The sequence below is a fragment of the Manis pentadactyla genome, chromosome 12 (assembly GCF_030020395.1).
Source record: "Manis pentadactyla isolate mManPen7 chromosome 12, mManPen7.hap1, whole genome shotgun sequence".
Lineage (NCBI taxonomy): Eukaryota > Metazoa > Chordata > Mammalia > Pholidota > Manidae > Manis > Manis pentadactyla.
In genome coordinates this window covers 43,564,988-43,586,155 of record NC_080030.1, presented here as the reverse complement: position 1 = coordinate 43,586,155, position 21,168 = coordinate 43,564,988, and the positions used below count along the sequence as shown (strand labels likewise).

Sequence of the window (21,168 nt, the reverse complement as noted above, 5' to 3'; positions counted from 1 at the left end):
AAAACAATATAAATAGGTACAGGGTTGCAATCAGCCAAGTTCAAAGTATGAAAATTGTACAGGACATCTGGTTTCTTCAATACATTAATTATGGAGGGGGAGGGATAAGACAGAGGGGTGCATATAAATTACACAGGGCTGTCCAGATGTATTGTTATGGAAAATACTGAAAAAAAGCCTGGACTGGATCACCGATGGAAAAAACCAAGCGGCACTCAGAGGTCTTGGGGTGTTGAGGCTTTATTTCACACCAGTGGGCTCAGAGGGGAGTAATCTCCCAAAAAGTCTGAGCCCTGAACAAAGGAAAAGGGAGCAATTTATACCTTTCTGCTTTCTTATCTGTAACATTCCTGCATGCACAGCAAGTGAGCAGGCAAGGGGGAGGGAGTTCAGAGAGTGAACCTTGGGACCCGGTGCTCGGCAGCATGGGGAAACCAAGGGAGTGTTTTTTTTGTTTGGCTTGAGGAGGGGGGCGAGGTGGAGGGGAGCCACCTCATAAATTACTGTCCTTGTAGTGCTGTTTATGTTGAGGAGGGAGGGGTGCGAGACAGAGTGGAGCCACCCACTAGGTTGCTGTCCTTGTAAATTTTCCCTATCATTCCCTCCTCTGATGCCCCTTCAAACACTTCATTTTAGGGGGCATCATCTCCTTGGCTTATGACAGGGTCATAGTGGCTCCAAATATACATGAGCTGTATGGAGGAAATGCATTCCTCGATAAAGTTAATGAGCCAGTTAAATATACAGGGTTCCACTAATAGTTTAAGGAACAGCAGAATTGCTGGCCCAGCAAAGCCAGTTAGAAGAGTTGTTAGCCACGGATTCTATTCAAACCATCCCTGGAACTAAGACTTTTTATTTTCTAACATTTTATTCCTACGCTGGATGTTTTCTTTTACTTTGGCTAGATAGCTCCTAACTATGCCAGACTTATTTGCATAAAAACAACAATCTTCTTTAAGGGCTATACATAAGCTTCCCTGGGACATGAACAGGAGGTAGCCAGGGAATTGATCTCATCTTGCAGCTGAATCATGGTGGTTTCAAGCTGCTCTAAATCTTGATCAGCTTCCTCTGTTAGGGCATCAGGCCCTAAGTCTCTTTATTAGAGCTGCTGTGTCTACTGCAGCTGATCCAGCTCTACTGAGCCCGACCAGAGCAGGGATCAGTAAAGGGGCAGCTTGTTCTGCCTAGGAAATCTCACTGGGGGAAAGGAGGTAGCTCCCTTCAGCCCACCATGCACTTTATAACTTTTGCACAATTAAACACTACAGAGAGGTGTCTTGGAAATGCAGGCTGAGACTTGGGTCCAGCTAGGAGAGACAGGTAAGCACAGTAAAACAACTTAATGATTACCCAATAGACAATAGAAAGGGCAACTTTTTTGAGGAATAGTCCAGTCCAGGGGTGCAACGGCACAGAGTCCAATGCCCAGAATAAAAGACACCACTCCGACGAGAGCTAGGATCTACGGCACGCAGGTGTCTATTAGTCAGAGGGCAATCGTCGGATGCGGAGGCAGAGGGGATCTGGAGGTCTGGCAGGGCCTCCTGCTGATGTGCTTCCTTGTCAGGATGACAGGCTTTTTTCACTCTGGAATGACAGACTCTTGGAGTGATGCCTGCAACCTTGAGGGCAGTAGGAGTAGTTAGAATAATAATGTGGGGGCCAGTCTACTGAGATTTGAGGGGGTCTTCTTTCCAATCTTTAATGCAGGCTGAGTCCCTAGCCTGGAAGGAATGTACTGAGGCTCTTTTGAGGGTGCAGTTCATTCGCTTTACTTTCCCTGAACTCTGTGGCCTGTATGCAGTGTGAAGTTTCTAGGTAATATTGAGGAATTTAGTTAACATTTGCACTACATCTGCTACAAAGTCAGACTCATTGTCACAGGATTGTGGATGGTAGGCCAAACCAGGGCACAATTTCTCTCAGGGGGTCTTTGGCTACCTCCCGGCTCCATTCTGTTCTGGTTGGGAAGGCTTTGACCCAGCCAGAGTGCGTGCACACTATTACTGGGAGGTATCTGAGTCCCCTGCTTGGCTGGACATCCGTGAAGTCTATCTCAAGGTCTTCAAAGGGGGCAACTCCCATTCTTTGGACACCAGGTGGGAGTCGTGGTGCAGACCGAGTATTATTTCTGGCACAAGTTACACACTATCTACTCACTGCTCGGCATAGTGCTGGCAACTGGCTGATGTAGTATTGCTTTTGAGGAGGGCCTCCAGTGCAGTTTTCCCAGGTGGGTGAGCTGGTGGTATTTGCTGACTAGTTGCCTCCCGGTTGCAGTCAGGACAAAGATATACATACGTCTGTCTGGCAACATCCACCATCCGTTGTCAGTTAAAGTGGCTCCAGTCTTTCTCCTTTTCAGTGTACCTGGGTGGAGGGGCCTCTACCAGGGTATTAGGGCCACAGTCAGGAAGGAGCTCTCCCTGCATCCTTACTGGCTGCTGCTTTGGCAGCTTCATCTGCCATCCCATTTCCCTGTGCTGTAGGGTTGTTTTCTTTTTGATGTTCTTTGCAATGCAGAATTGCTACCTTTATTATGTAGTGAAGAGATTGAAGGGCCTTTTCATACCTGGCAGGCCTAGGGCTGGTGCCTGTTCTGAAGCAGTTTTTATTTCCAGGAAGGTGGCTCTTGCCTCTTTTGTCCAGGCAGGGGCTTTCAGTCTGGCCCCCCAGGAGGTTTCAGAGGGGCCTTGCCATTGCTGAGAATCTGGGAATCCAGATTTTTGCAGAACCTGGCAGCCCCTAGGAACTTTCGCATGTCCCCCCTTGTCCTGGGCTGGGGCAAGGAGTTAATGACCTTTTTCTTCTCTGGCCTTGGTGCCCTTTCTCCCTGGGTGAGGAGGAAGCCTGAGTACTGGACTTGCTGTTGCAGATTTGTGCCTTTTTTTTTATGAGGCTCAGTATCCTGAGTCTGACAGGAGTTGCAGGAGGGCCTTTGTGCCTTTTGCACAATTTTCCTGGGTGTCACTGGCAAGGAGGAGTTCATCTACCTACTGCAGGAGGGCTCACCATGTGGCATCTCTCAGAAAGCTGGCAAGGTCTGCAGCCAATGCCTCTCTAAAGAGGGTGGGTGAGTTCTTGAACTCTTGTGGAAGTTGCACCCATGTTAACTGCATCTGTGCCCTTATCCAGTTCAGTCCATTCAAAGGCAAATAAGAGCTGGCTCTGGGGGCCCAGCCAGAGACGGAGAAAGGCATCTTTATGTCTGTGCGAGTGAACTATTTGGCAGACTCTGGGATCTGGCTGAGGACGGTGTGCGGGTTTGGGAACACTGGGTGTAAAGAAACAGTCACTCTATTAATGGCTCACAGGTCTTGAACAGGCTGGTGCCCTCCTCCTGGCCTTTTGACTGGCAGAAGCAGGGTGTTCCAGGGTGACTGACACTCGATTAGAATGCCTGCCTCTCTGAGTCTGATCAGGCATTCCTGGATGCCTGCTCTCGCCTCTTGTGAGAGGGGAGACTGCCGCTGTCTTTGTGGCTCCAAGTGTAAGAATATAGTAATTTATCCTCCATTTACTCCATGGTCTCAAACACATAAGCCAGTGAGAATCATGCCTGGGCCTGCCCCACCTTATCTCTAAACATCCGACCCTCCCCAAGGCAACAGGCCAAGTGGATCTACTACAGTAAAAGGCACAACTCCCTGCACCATGCTGCTGCTCTGCTGCTCTCTCTGCTCTCTCTGTCTCTCTCTCTCTCTCTGTCCCGCTGCTCTCTCTGCCTCTCTGTCCCACTGCTCTCTCTGTCCCTCTGTCTCTCTGTCCCACTGCTCTCTCTACTCTCTCTCTCTCTGTCTCTCTGTCCCGCTGCTCTCTCTCTCTCTCTCTCTCTCTGTCTCTCTCTGTCTCTCTGTCTCTCTCAGGGCAGCTGCCAGGAGACTTGCCTTTTTCTTTATTTTTCTTTTTGCCTCTCTGTCAGCCTGAATTTTTCTGTTTAGATATATTTTGTTGGCAATTTCAGTCATCTCAGTGAAGCACTCAAGCTTTTGGAGCTTTCATCTGATGTCTGGGGCAGCTTGGGCTACAAATGAGGTGTTTACTATCTGCTGGCTTCTTGGTGACTCAGGGTCAAATGGGGTATAGATGCGATAAGCTTCACACAGTCTCTCATAATAATTCCCAGGAGACTCTCCTGGTTGTTTAGTGACTGAAGAAACTTTACTCATGTTCATGGCTTTTTGGACCCGGCTTTGATCCCCTGGAGGAGGGCGTCCTGATATTGGTAGATATGCTGCTGTCCCTCTGGGGTGGTGAAGTCCCACTTGGGATGCTCCTCAGGACAGCAATTTCAGCCCATGTCCCTCGATTGAGGACCCTGGCTGGTGCATGCTCTTCCAGGTATTGGCAGGCTCCTTTTATAATCCGCCTCCTCTCCTCTGTGTTGAACAGGGTGCGGAGAAGCTGTTGGCAGTCTTCCCAAGTTGACCTATGGGTTTGGAAGAGGGATTCCATTAGATCAACCAAGGCTTGGGGCTTCTCTGAGTATCACGATGGGGTGTTGGGTTTCCAATTAAGGAGGTCAGTCATGGAGAAGGGTTGGTAGTAAAGCATAGACCAGCCTGACTGGGTGGTCCCATCCTCATAATGCCACTCAGGCTCCCGTGTCTCTTGCACTGGCATCTGAAAAGCACCTGCTCCTGGCCTAGGGTGCAGTCTAGCTGCTGGTCCAGAAGGGAGTGGGTCCGCTGGTTCTGCAGGTGGTGGTGAGGCCGACAGCAGTGGGGTGTCTGGGACCAGGGTCTTGGGTGCTGATGACCTTGGAGGCACATAAGGCAGGGGCAATATTAGCTCTTCCTCTGGGTCTCCAGCAAAAATGTGCGGAAGCTCAGGCCTCTGATTATTCTTCACAGGCTTCCTTGTTGAGGCAACTAAGACCCTACCCTGTCCCTGCCTGTTAAAAGCGAACCACACCCAAGGGGGAAGAGTCCGAGCAATTTTTAACCAGAAGTCAGTGTATGGGAACTGGTCAGGATGACCTGGATTGCCAGTGACGACCCGCCAGACCTGACGGACTGTTGGGACATCTAAAGACCCTTCCAGAGGCCACCCTACATTAAAGGTGGGCCATTCGGATTCACATAGGGCTTTCAACCTGCCAGGAGTTAATTTCACTCCGTAGTCTTCTGAAAATCCCTTCCTGAAATTCTTGATCATAGTGTTGAGGACTGTGGGTTTGCTGTGCCCGGACACCATGACGTGTCTGTGGACGGTGCTGCAACAACAGACGAGGGAGGGGTGCCTCCTCTAGAGAGGAGACCAGTCAGATGCCCGTCCGTTCACGCTCCTCACGGAGACTTTGGCCAGCCTTGGCTAAGGTGCACCCGTATAAGTCCCAGGCCAGGTCAGCCGAACCTGAATCAACGATATGCCGTGACGGCTGGCCGCGAAAGTGGATGAGGGCTCATGCAGATTCCATAGCGCAGGCCGTGGAATCACAGATTCAGTGCAGACTGAGTGACTTCAGCTGCCCTGCACACTCACTCACACACACACACACCCAGGCAGACCAGAGTTTAAACATTCCCCCCTGGGAATGTCTGCCTGTGAGACTTCTAATAAGTCTCCCAGGAGGTGATCAGGCTCCCCTTCCACCCCAATGGGTGGGACTGGCTGGGTCAGGTGCCCGGGGGCCTTACCAGATTCGACGTCAGAACCAGGTCCTCACATGCCAAGCCTCCTTGAGTTGGCGGGAACAGTGGAGCGGGACTGGCCCAGGGCGACCGGGTGGGAGACTGCCGAAAGGTAAGGCAGGGTGTGCCTCCTCCGTTGCAATCTCCTGTTCCATCACCGCCCCACCGTTGCCCCAAACCGGTGGCAACAAAGGGCCAGTGTGGTTGGGTTTCCCGTCAGGGAACCAAATATTATGGAAAATACTGAAAAAAAGCCTGGACTGTATCACCAACGGAAAAAACCAAGCGGCACTTGGAGGTCTTGGGGTGTTGAGGCTTTATTTCACACCGGGGTAGTTGAGGCTTTATTTCACACCGGCAGGCTCAGAGGGGAGTAATCTCCCAAAAAGTCTGAGCCCTGAACAAAGGAAAAGGGAGCAATTTATACCTTTCTGCTTCCTTCTCTGTAACATTCCTACGTGCACAGCAGGTGAGCAGGCAAGGGGGAGGGAGTTTAGGGAGCAAACCTTGGGACCCAGTGCTCGGCGGGGAGTGTTTTTTTTTCATTTGGATTGAGGAGGGGGGCGAGGCAGAGGGGAGCCACCTCATAAATTACTGTCCTTGTAGTGCTGTTTATGTTGAGGAGGGAGGGGTGCGAGACAGAGTGGAATCACCCGCTAGGTTGCTGTCCTTGTAAATTTTCCCTATCAGTATGAGCCAAGATAGGGAGGTCAAAGCAAAGAAAGTGAGCACCTGTGAGAGAAACACCCCAGGTGAGGGCTGGATGAGAGAGAAGGTGCCTTCAGATCCCCAGCTTCCGTGATAACACAAGGAAGCCTGGGAGGGCTGGGCTGGCAGAAGGAGGACCCACCCTCCTGCGTCCCTGCATCCTTAGGTCCTGAATCTCAGCCCCTCCAACTGTCTGAGGTTCAGCAAGAATGGCAAATTCCAGACCATTGATTGAGTGTGTGCACTGTTACCAGTTGCATACATTTGACAGACATTTTGGGGAGCAGTTGCTGGGAGCAGAGAATGGGACTAGGTGTGGGACTGTGGGACCCTGCCTCCATTTTGTGTCTGCCATCTTGAATAGCTGTGTCCCCTACATGACTCCTGCCTCCATTTTGTGTCTTCCATTTTGAATAACTATGTCCCTCCATTTTGTTTTGGGTCCCCCATTTTTAGTTTCCCGCTCAAGCCACACCCATTCCCGCAGAAACCTTGCCCAGCAACCCTCCTCAGCCAATCAGCTAAGGTCACAATAAACCACCCCCCCTTGGAAAGCCACTACCTGTTTTTCGTTACAGTATAAAAGCAAAAAGGGAACTTTTTTCAGGGTCTCTGATGGAGTCCTGTGTTTTGACGGGCCACTGAGACCCTAGTTCGAACTAGCAATAAAGACCTATTTTGCTCTTACATCTCGTGACTGAGGCTGCTGACTGTGGCTCCACACGGGGGACTCAAGGAAATGGGGCACAACATTTGGGGGCTTGTCCGGGATCCCCGTGAGGAGCAGCAGCCCCAGCCACCAGGTAAGGTCTTTATTGAATCTGGAAAGTGACTAGTCATGCCAGCCGCAGGCCAGCTGGAATAGAGGGGGCAGAAGTCCTTCCATAGGACCTGCCTCTGTCTGGTAGAGGGCAACGTAAGGCTGGGGCCGGTGGACACGCTGAGAGGCTGTTGCAGGCTTAGGACCGTAGTGAACGGTCCTGGGTCTCTGGGGTCAGTCTTCTCTAGAGAGAAGACTAACTGAAAGATATATCTGTCAGACTTCTGGGAGAATTTGTTTTTTAGTTGGTTTTGTTAGTCTTATTGTCCTGATTCGTGTTGTCATTATTTAGTTTTGTTAGTCATATTGTCCTGTTTTGTGTTGTCGTTGTTGTCTGGCCAGTTCTGGCTTTTCCCCTCTATCACTCTTACTTTCACAGCCATCATCTAACTATGGGGCAAGGGCAATCTTTGCCACTGACCCTCATGACTATCCATTTTTCTGATTTCAGAACCGAGGCTCGTAATCTTAGTTTGGAAGTCTGAAAGAGCAAACTCATAACCTTTTGTTCCACAGAATGGCCTGCCCTCAGTGTGGAATGGCCCCAAGAGGGATCCTTCACCCTCTCTGTGATTCAGGTGGTTTGAGACAGAGTCATGGACCCAGGGCCCAGAGGCCACCCCGACCAGGCCCCCTACATACTCACCTGGCAGTACCTTGTTAAGAACCCCTCTCGCTGGCTAAAACCTTTTCTCTTTCCACCCACTCCCACAGCACCTACCCCCCGGGGCCACCCCCCCCAGCAGTCCAAGCCATGATAGCAACCACCTTGGACAACAAGAAGCCAGCAGGCTCCAAGGTCCTCTCAGAGTCGGCCCCCTATCCTAATGCTCTTGATTTGGAGGCCGAAGCAGTCCAACCCACTGCACCAGCATTACCACCTCTCCCTCCCCCATATTTGCGGGTTGGCAGTCGGCCTCTGGAGGACCCTGAGCCCAATTGGGTCCGCCCCACCCAGGGATGGCTACCAGGGGGGCCAGCTTTCGGCACCAGGGGTAGACATCAGACTAGCAAATCCTCTGCCTCCACGGACACGGATTCAGATGACTCCAACGTCCAAGCCCTTTCGGTCCAAGCAATCGGGCCCTGGAGGCCTGATGGGGGTCATAATTATCAATACTGGCCTTTCTCCTCTAGTGATCTCTATAATTGGAAACCCAAAATGCCTCTTTCTCTGAGAACCCCAGGGTCTTATTGACCTGGTAGAATCTATCCTTTTTACCCACAGTCTTACTTGGGAGGACTGCCAGCAGCTCCTCCAAGTACTTTTCACCACCGAGGAAAGGGAGAGGATCTTCACGGAGGCTCGCAAACTGGTGCCAGGCATCGACAGTTGTCCCATCATGCAGCCCCACCTCATCGATGAAGGATTCCCCTTAACATGCCCCGACTGGGATTTTGAAACAGCAGAAGGTAGAGAGTGTCTCCGAGTCTACCGCCAGATTGGCCGGTCTCCGGGCAGCTGCCAGGAATCCCACTAATTTGGCCAAGGTAAATTCTATTAGACAGGAGCCCCACGAGAGCCCAGCTGCTTTCCTGGAAAGGATAATGGAAGCATTTAGACAATACACTCCCTAGACCCTTCAGCAGATGAGACAAGGGCCGCCTTAGTCTTAGCTTTTGTCAACCAGGCAGCCCCTGATATCAGGAGAAAGTTACAGAAGATAGATAGACTCGGGGAACAGACTATACAAGACCTACTCCGAATAGCAGAGTGGGTCTACAACAACCGAGAGACCCCCGAGGAAAGAGAGGACAGGATCCGATAGAAGAGAGGAAAGTTAAGGCAGAAGAAAACCGTAAGAATCAAAAGGAACTGGCCTGCATCTTCCATTTGGGGGCCCAGGATGGCCGTCCACCCTGAGGCTCCTCAGGACCCTTAAAAGGAGAGAGAGTGGTGGAGAGAGGACGTGGGGTGTACACAGGGGTTTACAGCTGCACCTGCCCAGGAAAAGGCAGCTTAGTTTGGAATAAAGAAAAAGAAGGGCCTTTCCCCGGAAACCTAAAGTCCACCCAGTGTGCCTACTGCAAAGAAATGGGGCACTGGAAGAATGAGTGCCCCCGTTTGCATAGCCCTCACGCCCCGTGAGGAGGACTAAAACCCGATGGGGCCCCTAAACATTAGGTGATGTATGTGGGAGAAGACAGTGACTGAGGGGGTCAGGATTCGGGCCCCCTCCCCGAATCCTGAGTAACTCTACAGATTGAGGGGGAACCGATGCATTTTATGGTGGACACTGGGGCCCAACACTCTGTTGTAACACAGAGTGCCGGGCCCATCTCCTCCCAAAAGAGCTGGGTACAGGGGACCACTGGCACTAAGTGCTATCCATGGACCACTCACCAAGAAGTTAAGTTGGGGTTCAAAAACTCCCCCACCATTTTCAATGAGGCCCTGGGAGAAGACCTCCAAGAATACTGGACTAGACATGCAGAAGTGACCCTCCTCCAATATGTAGATGATCTCCTTCTAGCCACAGCAACACAAGAGGTGTGCGAGCAGGCTACTGTCGACCTCCTGAGAGAGCTTGGGCACCTAGGATATTGGGTGAGTGCCGCGAAGGCCCAAATAGCCCAGCAAGAGGTAAGATACCTGGGCTACCACCTAAAATGAGGGCAGAGATGGTTGACCCCCGAAATGACAGAGACTGTCCTGTGGATACCACAACCCAAATCCGCGTGAGAGGTAAGAAAATTTCTGGGGTCAGTGGGATATTGCCACCTGTGGATACCAGGGTTTGCTGAAATAGCCCAGCCTCTCTATGCTGCTAGCAAGGAAGCCCCAGATTGGGGATGGACTGAGACTCACCAAAAGGCCTTTGACAGGCCAAATACAGCCCTACTAGAGGCACCCACTCTGGCACTGCCAGACCTGGAGAAATCCTTTTTCTTGTATGTCAGTGAGCCAAAGGAATAGCCAAGGGAGTTTTGGTACAGCCTCTTGGTCCATGGAAACGCCCGGTTGCGTACCTGTCTCAGAAGTTGGACCTGGTGGCGGCCAGATGGCCCCCCTGTCTCCAAGTTATAGCAGCCATCTCCCTATTAGTCAAGGGCATCAACAAACTTATGTTTGGTCAGCCCCTCATCATCATCATGCCCCATGTGGTGGAAAGACTGCTGTGCCAGCCGCCAGGGCGCTGGATGACAAATACCTGCCTCACCCACTACCAGGCTCTCTTATTAGACACCCCCTGCATGCAGTTCGTGCCTCCTACCACGCTGAACCCAGCAACAATGCTACCGCTCCCATCCAACAAAGCTCCCCTCCACGATTGCCAAGAGATCCTAGCTGATACCATGACCGTGAGACCAGATCTAAAGGACACCCCACCGAGCAATAGTGACCTCATGTGGTTCACAGACAGGAGCAGGTTTGTCCAGGACAGTCACAGGTATGCGGGAGCCACCGTAGTGGACAAAGAGGGAGGAATTGTCTGGTCAGAGACTCTGCCCCAAGGCTCGTCAGTGAGCGGAGTTGATAGCACTGGCAGAGGCACTAGAATGAGGAAAAGGAAAGCGTCTGATGGTTTACACAGATAACTGCTATGCCTTTGGGACACTCCATGTGCACGGACCCATATGCAAGGAGTGGGGGTTCCTCAAGGCAGAGGGAAATAACATCAAGAACCAAGATGATATCCTCCATTTGCTGGCTGCTGTACATGAACCCCAGGAGGTGGCAGTGGTCCACATCCTGGGGCACCAAAAGGGAGACAGTGCAGAAGCCTTGGGCAACAGCAGGGCAGATTAGGCTGTCCGTCGGGCCGCAACATCTCAAGTCTTCAGGCTACAGTTGCACTAGATGCCGCCGCCAGGTATGGGGACCCTTCCCCCCAGCCCCGAGTACTCCTCCTCAGACACGCAGTGGATCAAGAGACAGCCCGGGATAGAGAAGATGGACTCCAGATGGTACCGAGACCAAGGCGGACGGCTAATATTACCCGAGGCCTTGGGGAACCAGATACTAACTAATTTGCACTCCTCTACCCACCTGGGTGAGAAGAAGACTCAAGTGCTCTTAGAAAAAGCCAAGATCCGGATCCCGGGGGCCAAGGCCCACATACAGGCTCTCTTGAGATCATGCACTGCATGCCAGGTAATGCAACCAGGCCGAGTTAAAGAGACATATGCAGGACTTTGCCTTCAGGGCCATGCGCCAGGGCAACATTGGGAAGTAGACTTCACTGAGGTGAGACCTGGCCAATATGGGTACCAGTACCTGCTAGTGATGGCAGACACTTTTTCCGGGTGGGTAGAGGCATTCCCTACAAAGAAAGAAACGGCACTAGTAGTGGGTAAGAAATTGCTAGAAGAAATCATGCCTAGATATGGCTTGCCCCTGACCATAGGATCAGACAATGGACCAGCGTTCTCCGCAGAGGCTATACAGAGGGTGGCTGCCCACCTGGGGGTAAATTGGAAATTGCATTGTGAGTACAACCCCCAGAGTTCAGGACAAGTAGAGAGGATGAATCGGACCCTAAAGGAGACCCTCACTAAATTGGCACTAGATACTGGCGGAGATTGGGTGACCCTCCTTCCCTTCGCCCTGTTCCGAGCTCGGAATACCCCTTATCAGTTAGGACTGACCCCTTTTGAAATCATGTTCGGGGTTCTCCCTCCTATCTTACCCCGCTCAGCCTCAACTCCTGAATCCCTGGGACCCCCGACCCTTCGGGAAACCTTGGAGAGGCTGCAGGAAGTACACCGGGAGGTGTAGCCCCTCTTACGAGCTGTTGGGGGGAGCCCCAGCCACCAGGAGGCACAACATGACCTCAAACCAGGAGAAGTATGGGTAAAACGTCACCGTTCCAAAACTTTGGAACCTAGATGGAAAGGGCCTTATGTTGTGCTCCTTACCACCCCTACAGCCCTTAAGGTAAATGGCATTGGGCCGGGCCATGGATCCATTACTCACACATCCAGCGAGCCAACCCAGAGAAGACACCTGCACCTGCTGGGGAACAGTGGACAGTGAAAGTGCAACTGCAGAACCCCCTTAAGCTGAAGCTGCATTGCCACCAATGTCACCAACTGAATGCAGACCCATAGTGGGACAAGAATGCCCACTCAGGCTCAAAAGAAAAGGGGGGAATGTGGGACCCTGCCTCCATTTTGTGTCTGCCATCTTGAATAACTGTGTCCCCTACATGACCCCTGCTTCCATTTTGTGTCTTCCATTTTGAATAACTATGTCCCTCCATTTTGTTTTGGGTCCCCCATTTTTAGTTTCCCACTCAAGCCACACCCATTCCCGCAGAAACCTTGCCCAGCAACCCTCTTCAGCCAATCAGCTAAGGTCACAATAAACCAACCCCCCTTGGAAAGCCCCTACCTGTTTTTTGCTACAGTATAAAAGCAAAAAGGGAACTTTGTTCAGGGTCTCTGACGGAGTCCTGTGTTTTGACGGGCCACTGAGACCCTAGTTCGAACTAGCAATAAAGACCTATTTTGCTCTTACATCTCGCGACTGAGGCTGGTGACTGGCTCCACACGGGGGACTCAAGGAAACGGGGCACAACAGGACAAATACAGCTGTCCTGCAGGGGTTCCAGCGTATCTGGACACACAGGACATTCAGCAGAAAGACATGGGCAGAACATCCTGGGATATGTGGGGAGTGATGACTCAGCACAAGGTCCATAGTAAGACTGTCACACTTAGCTAGAGGTGTTTGTCTCTGTATGCTTCCCATGTGAAGAGGTAATTGGAAGTAGAATGTATCCCTGTATCACTTTGTACTACAGATTCTAGCGAATGCCATTACTCAGTCATCTCTGATCAATAATACTGCCTTGGGGAACAGAATGTGAGGGAGGGGTCTCCTCCTGTATGGGGACTCCGCTCCCAGAGTAATCATCCGTGAACAAACCACCTCCGACTCTATGGCTTAACCCCAGCTCCCCTCAGTTCAACCTGCCAACTTGCCCAGCCATTCCCAATGGGGAAACCGTAATCATCTTGTCTGGGTGCCTCTGGGATAGCAGGATATATGGGTAAAAATGAGAGGTAAGTTGGGGTCCTGATAATGGTTCAGAGAACTTTGTTACTTGAGGCTTTAAATGTGAGGAAATAAAGATCAGGACCCCCTGAACAAGAAGCTTGACTCTCTCCCGGACTCAACAGGCCAGGGGATTTTACTGTGAACCTCCAGGTGGCACTGTAGCTGCTTTGGAATGCCCGGGTGAAAATAGGGAAACAGAAATTCCGCCTTAATAAATGCCCCCAAACACTTTCCAAAGAGGAGTTACTATGATTAACGAAAAGCATTGGGCTGCCTGGGATAGAAGGTACTAGAAAACATATGTTAAATGATAGGACAGCTAAAGGCGATCTTCAGCCCCTTTCAAGGAGACGGTGGAGATGGTCTGGGAACGAAAATCATGAGTCATTAGGAGGCGCACGCACGATCGGGGCGTGGGAAGAGCCCGGAAAGGGCTGGGGAGGGGAGGAGGCTGCGGTGGAGGGGCGGGAATTAGCGCCGGAGGAAAGCGGGGGAAAGGAGCAGCCGGCGAACCAGAAGGGCGTCTCCAAGTGTCAGCGCCGCTCTCCGTGGACTGTGGCAGCGCCGGAGGAGGGATGGCGCAGACCGAGGTCCCCTCATCCCGTCTCGGCCTCGGCCTCCTGCTCCTGCTGTCGGGCCTTCGCTGTGCGGCACCCGCCGGTGAGCTGGCGAATGCGACCGGGCTGGGGCGCGCAAGGACAGGTAATGTCCAGGGATGGGGACCGTGACCCCGGGGGTTCGGGGACCTCGTCGCGGCTGGTGCCGGCGCGCCTCCTCCCTTCTCCTCCCCGGACTCCTTTCCGGCCCGGCGGTGTGGCCCTCCGGACAGGGAGAGGGACCGAGAGGAGGGCTTTGGCGGAAGAGCAGCGCCAGAGGATGCGAGGTTTATTCAGAACTGCAATCCAGGACATGCAAGCTACAGCTGAACCAAAGGCGCGGCCTCGGGGGCTGGGAGCCGGGCGCCTGGGAGCCGGGCGTGGTCAGACGGGGCACCGCAGGGACGCGACCCCGGACGCCCGTGTGCCGGCTGCTCTGCTCACGTGCCTACCTCCCACCCACTGCTCACACCCCTGCGCTGCACGCTGGAACATCTCGGCGCCCTCTTGGGGCGGATGACCGCCGGGCCCCGCCGGGAGCTCCACACAGGACGTCCCAGCCCCTCCCCTCGCGACTCACCGCCTCTCTGCCTCAGTTCAGTTCATTACCCTTCTCTAGGCGGCCCCTGGGCCCCCTGGGCATCAGCACCGCTTTCTCTGCCAGCTGGCACCGTAGCCCCTTCGCCTGGGACACAGCCCAGCTAAAGGCCCCCCACCTGGCCCAGGGAACCTAGAGGAGGATAGTGGGAAGCACATCTTCCCAAGTATGACCCTGCAGTGAATGGTAAGGGTACTCCCAGTTCTACCCATTGGTCCCCAGATGTTCACCTACTGGGGAAACATCATCTAGTGGTCATGGGTTTAGGCAAGAGAATGCGAACTTTTTCTGTAAGCAGAAAGTAGTGAATATTTTCATCTTTACAGGCCATTTGTTGTCTGTCTCTGTATCAGCGATTCATCACTACTTTGCAGGGCAAAAGCTGCCAAAGTCAACATGCAAAGGAGGGGGAGACCAGATTCGGCCCCTCTGCGAGTTTGCTGACCCCCGATACAGGTGCCCCATTCCCTAGGGAATCATCAGCAAGGGCTGCCTCAGCTGTGTGTTGAAGAAACAAAGTGTGCCCCCTCCTCCCCGTGGCTTGTGAGTGTAGGAATGTCATAAGAGTTGTGGGTCCCTTGGGGATGGGCTGCTGCCCCCCTCCTTTGGTCTAGAGGGGATTCCTTGGTGCAGGGCATCATACGGGGTGCTGCATGAAGCCACAGGTGAGACCTGAGGCTGGGTGGTGCAGCAGAAATTTTGGTGTCAGGATCTGCGCCAGCTGCCTGTACAGGTGGGTCTGCTCATGCCCATACCAGAAGAATCACTTCTATCTAGTGAGCTTGGGGCTACCTAACTTAATGAGTAGAGGGTTGATGAGCCCTGGTCTTGCTGGGCAGTTGTGAGGCTGCAGGTTACTTGATAGCTCAGGGCGGAGGTTAGTCCGTAGCATGTCCTAGGAGATACATGTAAGTGGTGTCAATTTCCCTGCTGCCCTTGGTATGGCATGGCCTTGGTCAGAACACTGGGGTTCTGCGCTGTGATCCTCCAGGTGGGAATGCCACGTACAGCACTTAGCACCTTTACCTACCATGCAAACCTCTGTGTCCTAGGTTCTGCCTTTCACGGGCCCAAGAAGGTCCAACCACACATACTAATTCACATGTTATCTTTGCGTACCTTCCTGCTACAACAGCAGCATTGGGTAGTTGCATGGAGGCCCGTGGTCTACAATCCTGTAATATTTAATATATACCCATTTATGGAAAATCTATGAGCCAACTGGCATTAAAGAGAGAGAAGATAGGGATCACCCCCTTGATGGGTAGAGAGGTGTTATGGTTGGTACTCATTTCCTCTAGGATAACATATTGCTTTAAATAGACTCTTTCCGGGATGGGGGCATATAGGGTCAGAGTTTGCACTTGTACATCTGTATTATTATAGCCTTCACCCCACAGAAATTCGCTAAGTACAAATATTTTCCATTCAAGCTACCAACCTGGGGAATGTGAAGTGAACACTGTGTGGTCTGTGGAGCCAGTGACAGCATACTGAGCAGGAGCTGTGACAGGTGTCTGTCACTGCCTGGCCCCTATGTACCTCTTCAGGAACTGGGACCACGTTTGGGCTTTCGATTGCCAGGCATGATGTCAAGTCACACCCTAATCCCATATGAATGTCTGGGTAGTTTCTGCTTCCAGATGACGTGTAACTGAGCAATGGCCCCATGGCTCTTTGGGAAAGGCCAGAAACTCTTCCGCGTATGTTGTGCTGTTTGTTGCAAGGTCCCTCCTCGTTGGAACCTGGCCTCTCCTAGTAATGGGTTCTGAGAGGTTCAGTTGTGGAAAATGCACAGAGAATGCAGACTTTTTATTGGGAGGTTGCTTTCATCCTTCTCCTTACCCATATTTGTGTTTTGATTTGTTTTTGTTTATGATTTCAATGGGGTAGAGGGCCTCTGGTTGGCTGTCCACGTGTTTTGCCTCCAGGATCCCTGTTTTCTAGTTGCCCTTGTCATAGTGGGGCTGGCTGACATTGCAACCTTCCTACTCGTTTTCGCCACTGCAGCTGCTCTGCTCCTGATACAGAGAACCTCAGCCTGGCTTGTCTTACTTCAACACTTGGCAGCCCCATCCCCAGCGGCAGCCCATTTTCAGAACACCGTCTCCTACTGCCATTGCTGACTTTCAGCCAAGTCATCACCGAACGCTCTGAGAACGCTGGTGCCTTTCTCATCATCGCTTTCCTTGTAGGCTCAATAAACAAGACTTGTTCAGGCTTTCTCTAGAGCTTGGTTGCCTGGACGCTTTTCTCTCATGTCTTATCAAATCCATCCTGGCCTTTTCACTCGCCTGACCACTGGCTCCCTTTTCTACTATCTGCTTCAGCAGGTTTGTTTTCCTATCTTCTGCATGTTGGCCAGTACCTTTACCCAGGCTTCAAGAGCCCTTCTAGTAACAGAGTAGCACCATCTCCCAGGCTTCACTGAATCCTGTGACCCATAACTGTAACCTTTCCCTTTCTCTACTCTGGGCTTTATGTCTAATTGTACCCCTTCTTGGGACCCTGTTTCCTCAGGAGCGGCCCCCTACCCACTCTCCAGTTTCCCACAGGATGGCTTCTGACCATCCTCTACATCTAGGCCTTTCCTAGCATAGCCTCTGAGCTCTTCCCTGGAAAGGGTATGTGCTGACCATCTGGTGGCCACAGGCTAGGTGGGACATGGCTTTGGCTGTGTGGTGTCTTGGCAGGCAGACGCCTCCTCCTCCTGTCCAGAGAAGAGCGCTAGTCTGTACCTGGCAAAGGAGAGGGGCCCACAGGAGGCAGTCCTTGCTGTGCCAGCCCAGCCCTTTGGAGCATCTCATACTGTTACAGAGATGGAGAAGAGAGGTCGAATGGGCCTTTTTCTCCCACCCCCAACCGGCACCTGTGTTTTTCCTTCACAGATGCTCTTTCTCTTTGCTATAAGTTCATTGTCACACCTAAATTTGGAAATCCATGGTGTCACATTCAAGGTGAGCTAAATGGAGATAAATTTCTCCACTATGACTGTGGCAACAAGACGCTAAATCCCTTTGGTTCTCTGGGAATGAAACTAAGAGCCATGGAAGGCTGGGACACTCAGAAAGAAATTCTTAATGACCTGATGGAAGAGGTGAAGAAGAGTCTGCTTGTCCTTAAAACTGACACTTCCCCACACAGGGGTAAGTTCCAAGGGCCGGGGCAGAAGGAGGGGAGAGCCATTTTTGTTGGTTTAGGGAGCTATTGTGTTTCTTGTGGTTGGCCTACCAGGAGATGTAAAGGGGAGCAGAGGAGGGACGGCAGGTGGGGCAATGGATGTGTCAGGACCAAAGGCTGATTTCTTTCCCCTGGGGGGCAGGTCATGTCTCCCTGCAGGGCATGTTCACATGTCACAGTGCAGCTTATGGAAGCTCCAGCAGTACCTGGGAATTCAGCTTCAATGGACAGATAATCCTCTGCTTTGACCCAGAGAAGAGAACCTGGCTCGTTGTTCGTCCTGAAGGTCAACAGTTAAAAGAAATACTGGATGAGGACCGAGATATACTGGAGACCTTTGTGAAGATTTCAAACGGAGAATGTAAGAGGTGGCTTGAGTCAATAGCGGAGTCCTGGGGTCAGATGCCAGAGACAACAGGTAACTGGGATGAGGGAATGAAGTGGCAGTTCTCTTGTGAACCTGTGTATGTGTGAGTATGTGTGTGGTGTGAAAGCAGTCCATCTGTGACAAGTTCTTGGGGACATAATGGCCATAGGTGTCCCACCATCTTTCCTGTCCCTTCTTACCTCCTTCATCTCACCTTTCTGAACATACCTTTGGTAATTGACTGTGGATTCCTTGCTGACCCCAAATATGAGGGCATCATTGTATTTCTAGATATACTTCTTACTGTTCCCTTTTATGAGATCATTGTCTCTTTTTATCTCCCCTTGTATACTTCTTGGAATCCTTTACTATCACCTCAAATGTCATCTTCTGAGAGGCCTTCCCCATCACCGTCCTTCTGTGTCGCCTCTCCTTCTGTCACAGCAGGAATGATTGGTTGTATTGTAGGCCTTGCTTCCCCATTAGCTGTTTGGGCTGTAAGGACCCACCGCCTTCCAGCCCAGCACCTGTCACAATGGCTACTCCAGTTTAGATGGGTGGGAGGTATCTGCACTGTTGCATTACCTGGGACAGCAGGAGCTGAGGTGGCATCTCCTCAGATTTGGGGTATGGAAAGTGCTTTCAGTCTTGTGTTCCTATTTCAGCACCACCAGCCACAGCACCACCGACCATGACCTCAGGCACAGCCCAGTCCACGGTCACAGCCATCACACCCATAATCACCATCTTAACCCTCGCCTTCTCAGGCATAATTGGCATCCAACGTGAGGTCCTTTAGAGTGAAGGTACTTTGGGCAGAACTGAGTGGGAAGAAAGGGGGCAGATAGTCTGCTGTGAGGACAAGGAAAGGTGAATTCCTAGCCTTTCCCTTGCCTCCTCACTGAACCTTCTCATGGTGGACTTGACACCAGGTGAATAAGACCTTATATCACTTGATATTAACAACTTGGACAAGCTCAGCTCTGACTTTTGACCTCTTCACTGGAAAGATCAGTGGGAAAGGGACTGGTTCAAGGCCAAGGTAAGGGCCTGTTGATACTCAGGGGGATTAGTAAAGTAAGCCTGATTCATATTCCTATTTTGGTGGTATTGGGCCTGGTTGAGTGGTGTGGGGACAGCAGGCATGTGTCAGGGGCAGTATCATATGTGGGTGAGAGCAACATGATAGCTTCATGTGAACTGCCAGGTGGAAGGAAATTCCATCCAGGGTCTAAGAGGAAAGGATCTAGGATCTAATCCCAAAAGAGAGGTGTGAAAAAGCGTTGCAGACTGAACTTAGTGCTGGATTTCAGGCCTATGGTATCATAGAAATTGGCTTGGATAATAGCAGCTAACACAGAAGATGAATAGTAGACTCTTCAGAAGGAAATCTAGGAAGCCTTTTCTCCATGGCCCTCGGGTCCAGGCTCAGCCCTGGTGCAGTCACCTGGCAGCCAGCCTCTGGCTGACTTCAGATTCTGAGTGAACCGAATGGCCCCTACTTTGGGCAGAGTGACTCAGGGGATAGAAGGGGCTGAGCTGCTGTTGGTTGGAGCTGGATGCTGACAGCTGAGTTTGCTGAGGATGGATAGAGGTGCAGGGACAGTCACACTCAGAGCCTGTGTGCTGCTACCAGGGTGTGGAGAGGCTGAGAGAGAAGGGAAGAAGGATCTTTGCTGGTAACCATTCCCAAGCCTAGAGGCACCAGGATCCAGGCTCCTCTATGTGGAAAAGGCTACCAGTGGGTATATTAGAATCAGGACTTCAGTAAAGGGAGCAGACCAATTCATTTACACCTGCCTGTCTTTAGCAGGGCCTGGGGATGACACTATCATATAGTAAAGAAGGGAGAATTTGACATAGGCTGCAGGAACCAGGGTGTGAGTAGGGAAGGAATACCTGGCCCTCAGTGAGGGGTGGGATTCTGAGATGTGGAGTAAGAGGTCCCAGGAGGGGCAGCTTCAGGAGAGCTGACACAAGGTTTCCTGAGACACTGAGAGAAACACCTGTTTCCCATTTACAGGGTGAAGTTGCTACCAACTAGCCCAGGAGAGTGTGTTCTCATTTGCCTGCTCACCTGTCTGGTTGGTGGCCTTTCTGTCTGCTGCCTTCAAGTCTGGAACACCAGCAGTTTCAATCCCTACAGCAAATGCAGTGGCACCAGGTGATTGTGATGATGATGAAGACACTTTGTTTCATTCCCTTTACGCCCTTGGGCACTCTGCAATTCTTAATGTGGGTGCTGTTTGCCTTGGTGCTAACTGTTGGGATTTGTGTACATATACTTCTGGGTTCTTGAACACAAATTCTCAGGGAAGGTAAAACAAATTCTCCTTTTGTTTTGGAAAATCAGATATCTCTGAGCATCATGACCTCATTTGTGATGTGATACTGAGTACAAAACTTCAGGGATTCTTTCTGTATCATGTAAAACAACCTCCTATTTAATAATATATATTTTAAAATATTTTTAGCAGTTTAATATATGTAATGGATATTTAAATAACTTATTTTTTTAAAGATTAAAATAGGAACCTGGGAAAAAGATGGTGGTGTAGGAAGGCAGGCAAAAACCTCCTCTTAAATCACACAGAAAATGAAAATACAGCAAATACATCTAGGCCTGAAAACAACCTGAAGACTGCAGAACTTACTGCCTATATCTGAGGAAGAAGAGAAGACCCTCCAGGAAAGGGTAAAGTGGCAAAGCTACGATCTGGTGGGACCCAAGTCCTCCCCCAACCCTGGCCCAGAGACTAGAGGAAGGGGAATGGAGAGGGGAGGAAGTAGAAGCCCAGGACTGTTGAACACCTGGCCCTGGAGATCTGCTCCGGGAACACAAGCCCACATTGCATGGTGCCCTGTGATTTGTGGGACTAGACAATAGAGATGGTGGAACACTTGGGGAGGCTGAGAACCCAGCTGCCTGTGGAGAACAGGCACACTGTACCAGCCTCCCTGTGAAAGAAAGCAGAGAGGGCAGTTGGAAAGACTTGCCAGCAGTGAGAGGGGCGCCAGAGGGGCAAGGATTGCACAGTGTTCTCTGTTTAGGAGAAAGGTCAGGCAGACAATACCTCCCCAGCCTACTTCTCAGCCCAACAGGTTAGGAACCCTCAGGAGCTTCAGATGCTCCATCCCCCTTGTTGGCAACACAGCCTGGAGGCTCCTCACAGTGGTGCATGGCCTGCCGACTAGCAGTGAAATCAGACTTTGCTCCTGGTTGGTAGGGGGAGAACCCCCACCCTGCTTGCCCCTA

At 51.5% G+C, this 21,168-nt stretch overlaps 1 protein-coding gene across 2 annotated transcripts; it reads left to right on the top strand.

The window, feature by feature from the left end:
• The first annotated feature begins 13,652 nt into the window (after nt 1-13,652).
• Nucleotides 13,653-20,379, top strand: LOC118923295 (UL16-binding protein 6-like). 2 transcript variants are annotated; one of them, XM_057489111.1, is made up of 5 exons: nt 13,653-13,873; nt 17,254-17,511; nt 17,688-17,963; nt 18,578-18,718; nt 19,936-20,379. In XM_057489111.1, exons 1-4 carry the CDS (start codon nt 13,747-13,749, stop codon nt 18,709-18,711), a joined length of 795 nt encoding a protein of 264 aa, XP_057345094.1. In that variant the 5' UTR covers nt 13,653-13,746; the 3' UTR covers nt 18,712-18,718; nt 19,936-20,379. The 2 variants fall into 2 exon arrangements, with proteins under 2 accessions (XP_057345094.1, XP_036762850.2); XM_036906955.2 differs by having other exon boundaries at nt 13,655-13,873; nt 18,578-18,697.
• The last annotated feature ends 789 nt before the right edge of the window (nt 20,380-21,168 follow it).

What these genes read in the sequence shown, in the direction of transcription:
- LOC118923295 (XM_057489111.1), top strand. Translation starts at nt 13,747, where the DNA reads ATGGCGCAGACCGAGGTCCCCTCATCCCGTCTCGGCCTCGGCCTCCTG. An exon ending in GCTGGGGCGCGCAAGGACAG is followed by an intron (nt 13,874 to 17,253) that starts GTAATGTCCAGG and finishes TTTCCTTCACAG; the next exon opens with ATGCTCTTTCTCTTTGCTAT. An exon ending in TGACACTTCCCCACACAGGG is followed by an intron (nt 17,512 to 17,687) that starts GTAAGTTCCAAG and finishes CCTGGGGGGCAG; the next exon opens with GTCATGTCTCCCTGCAGGGC.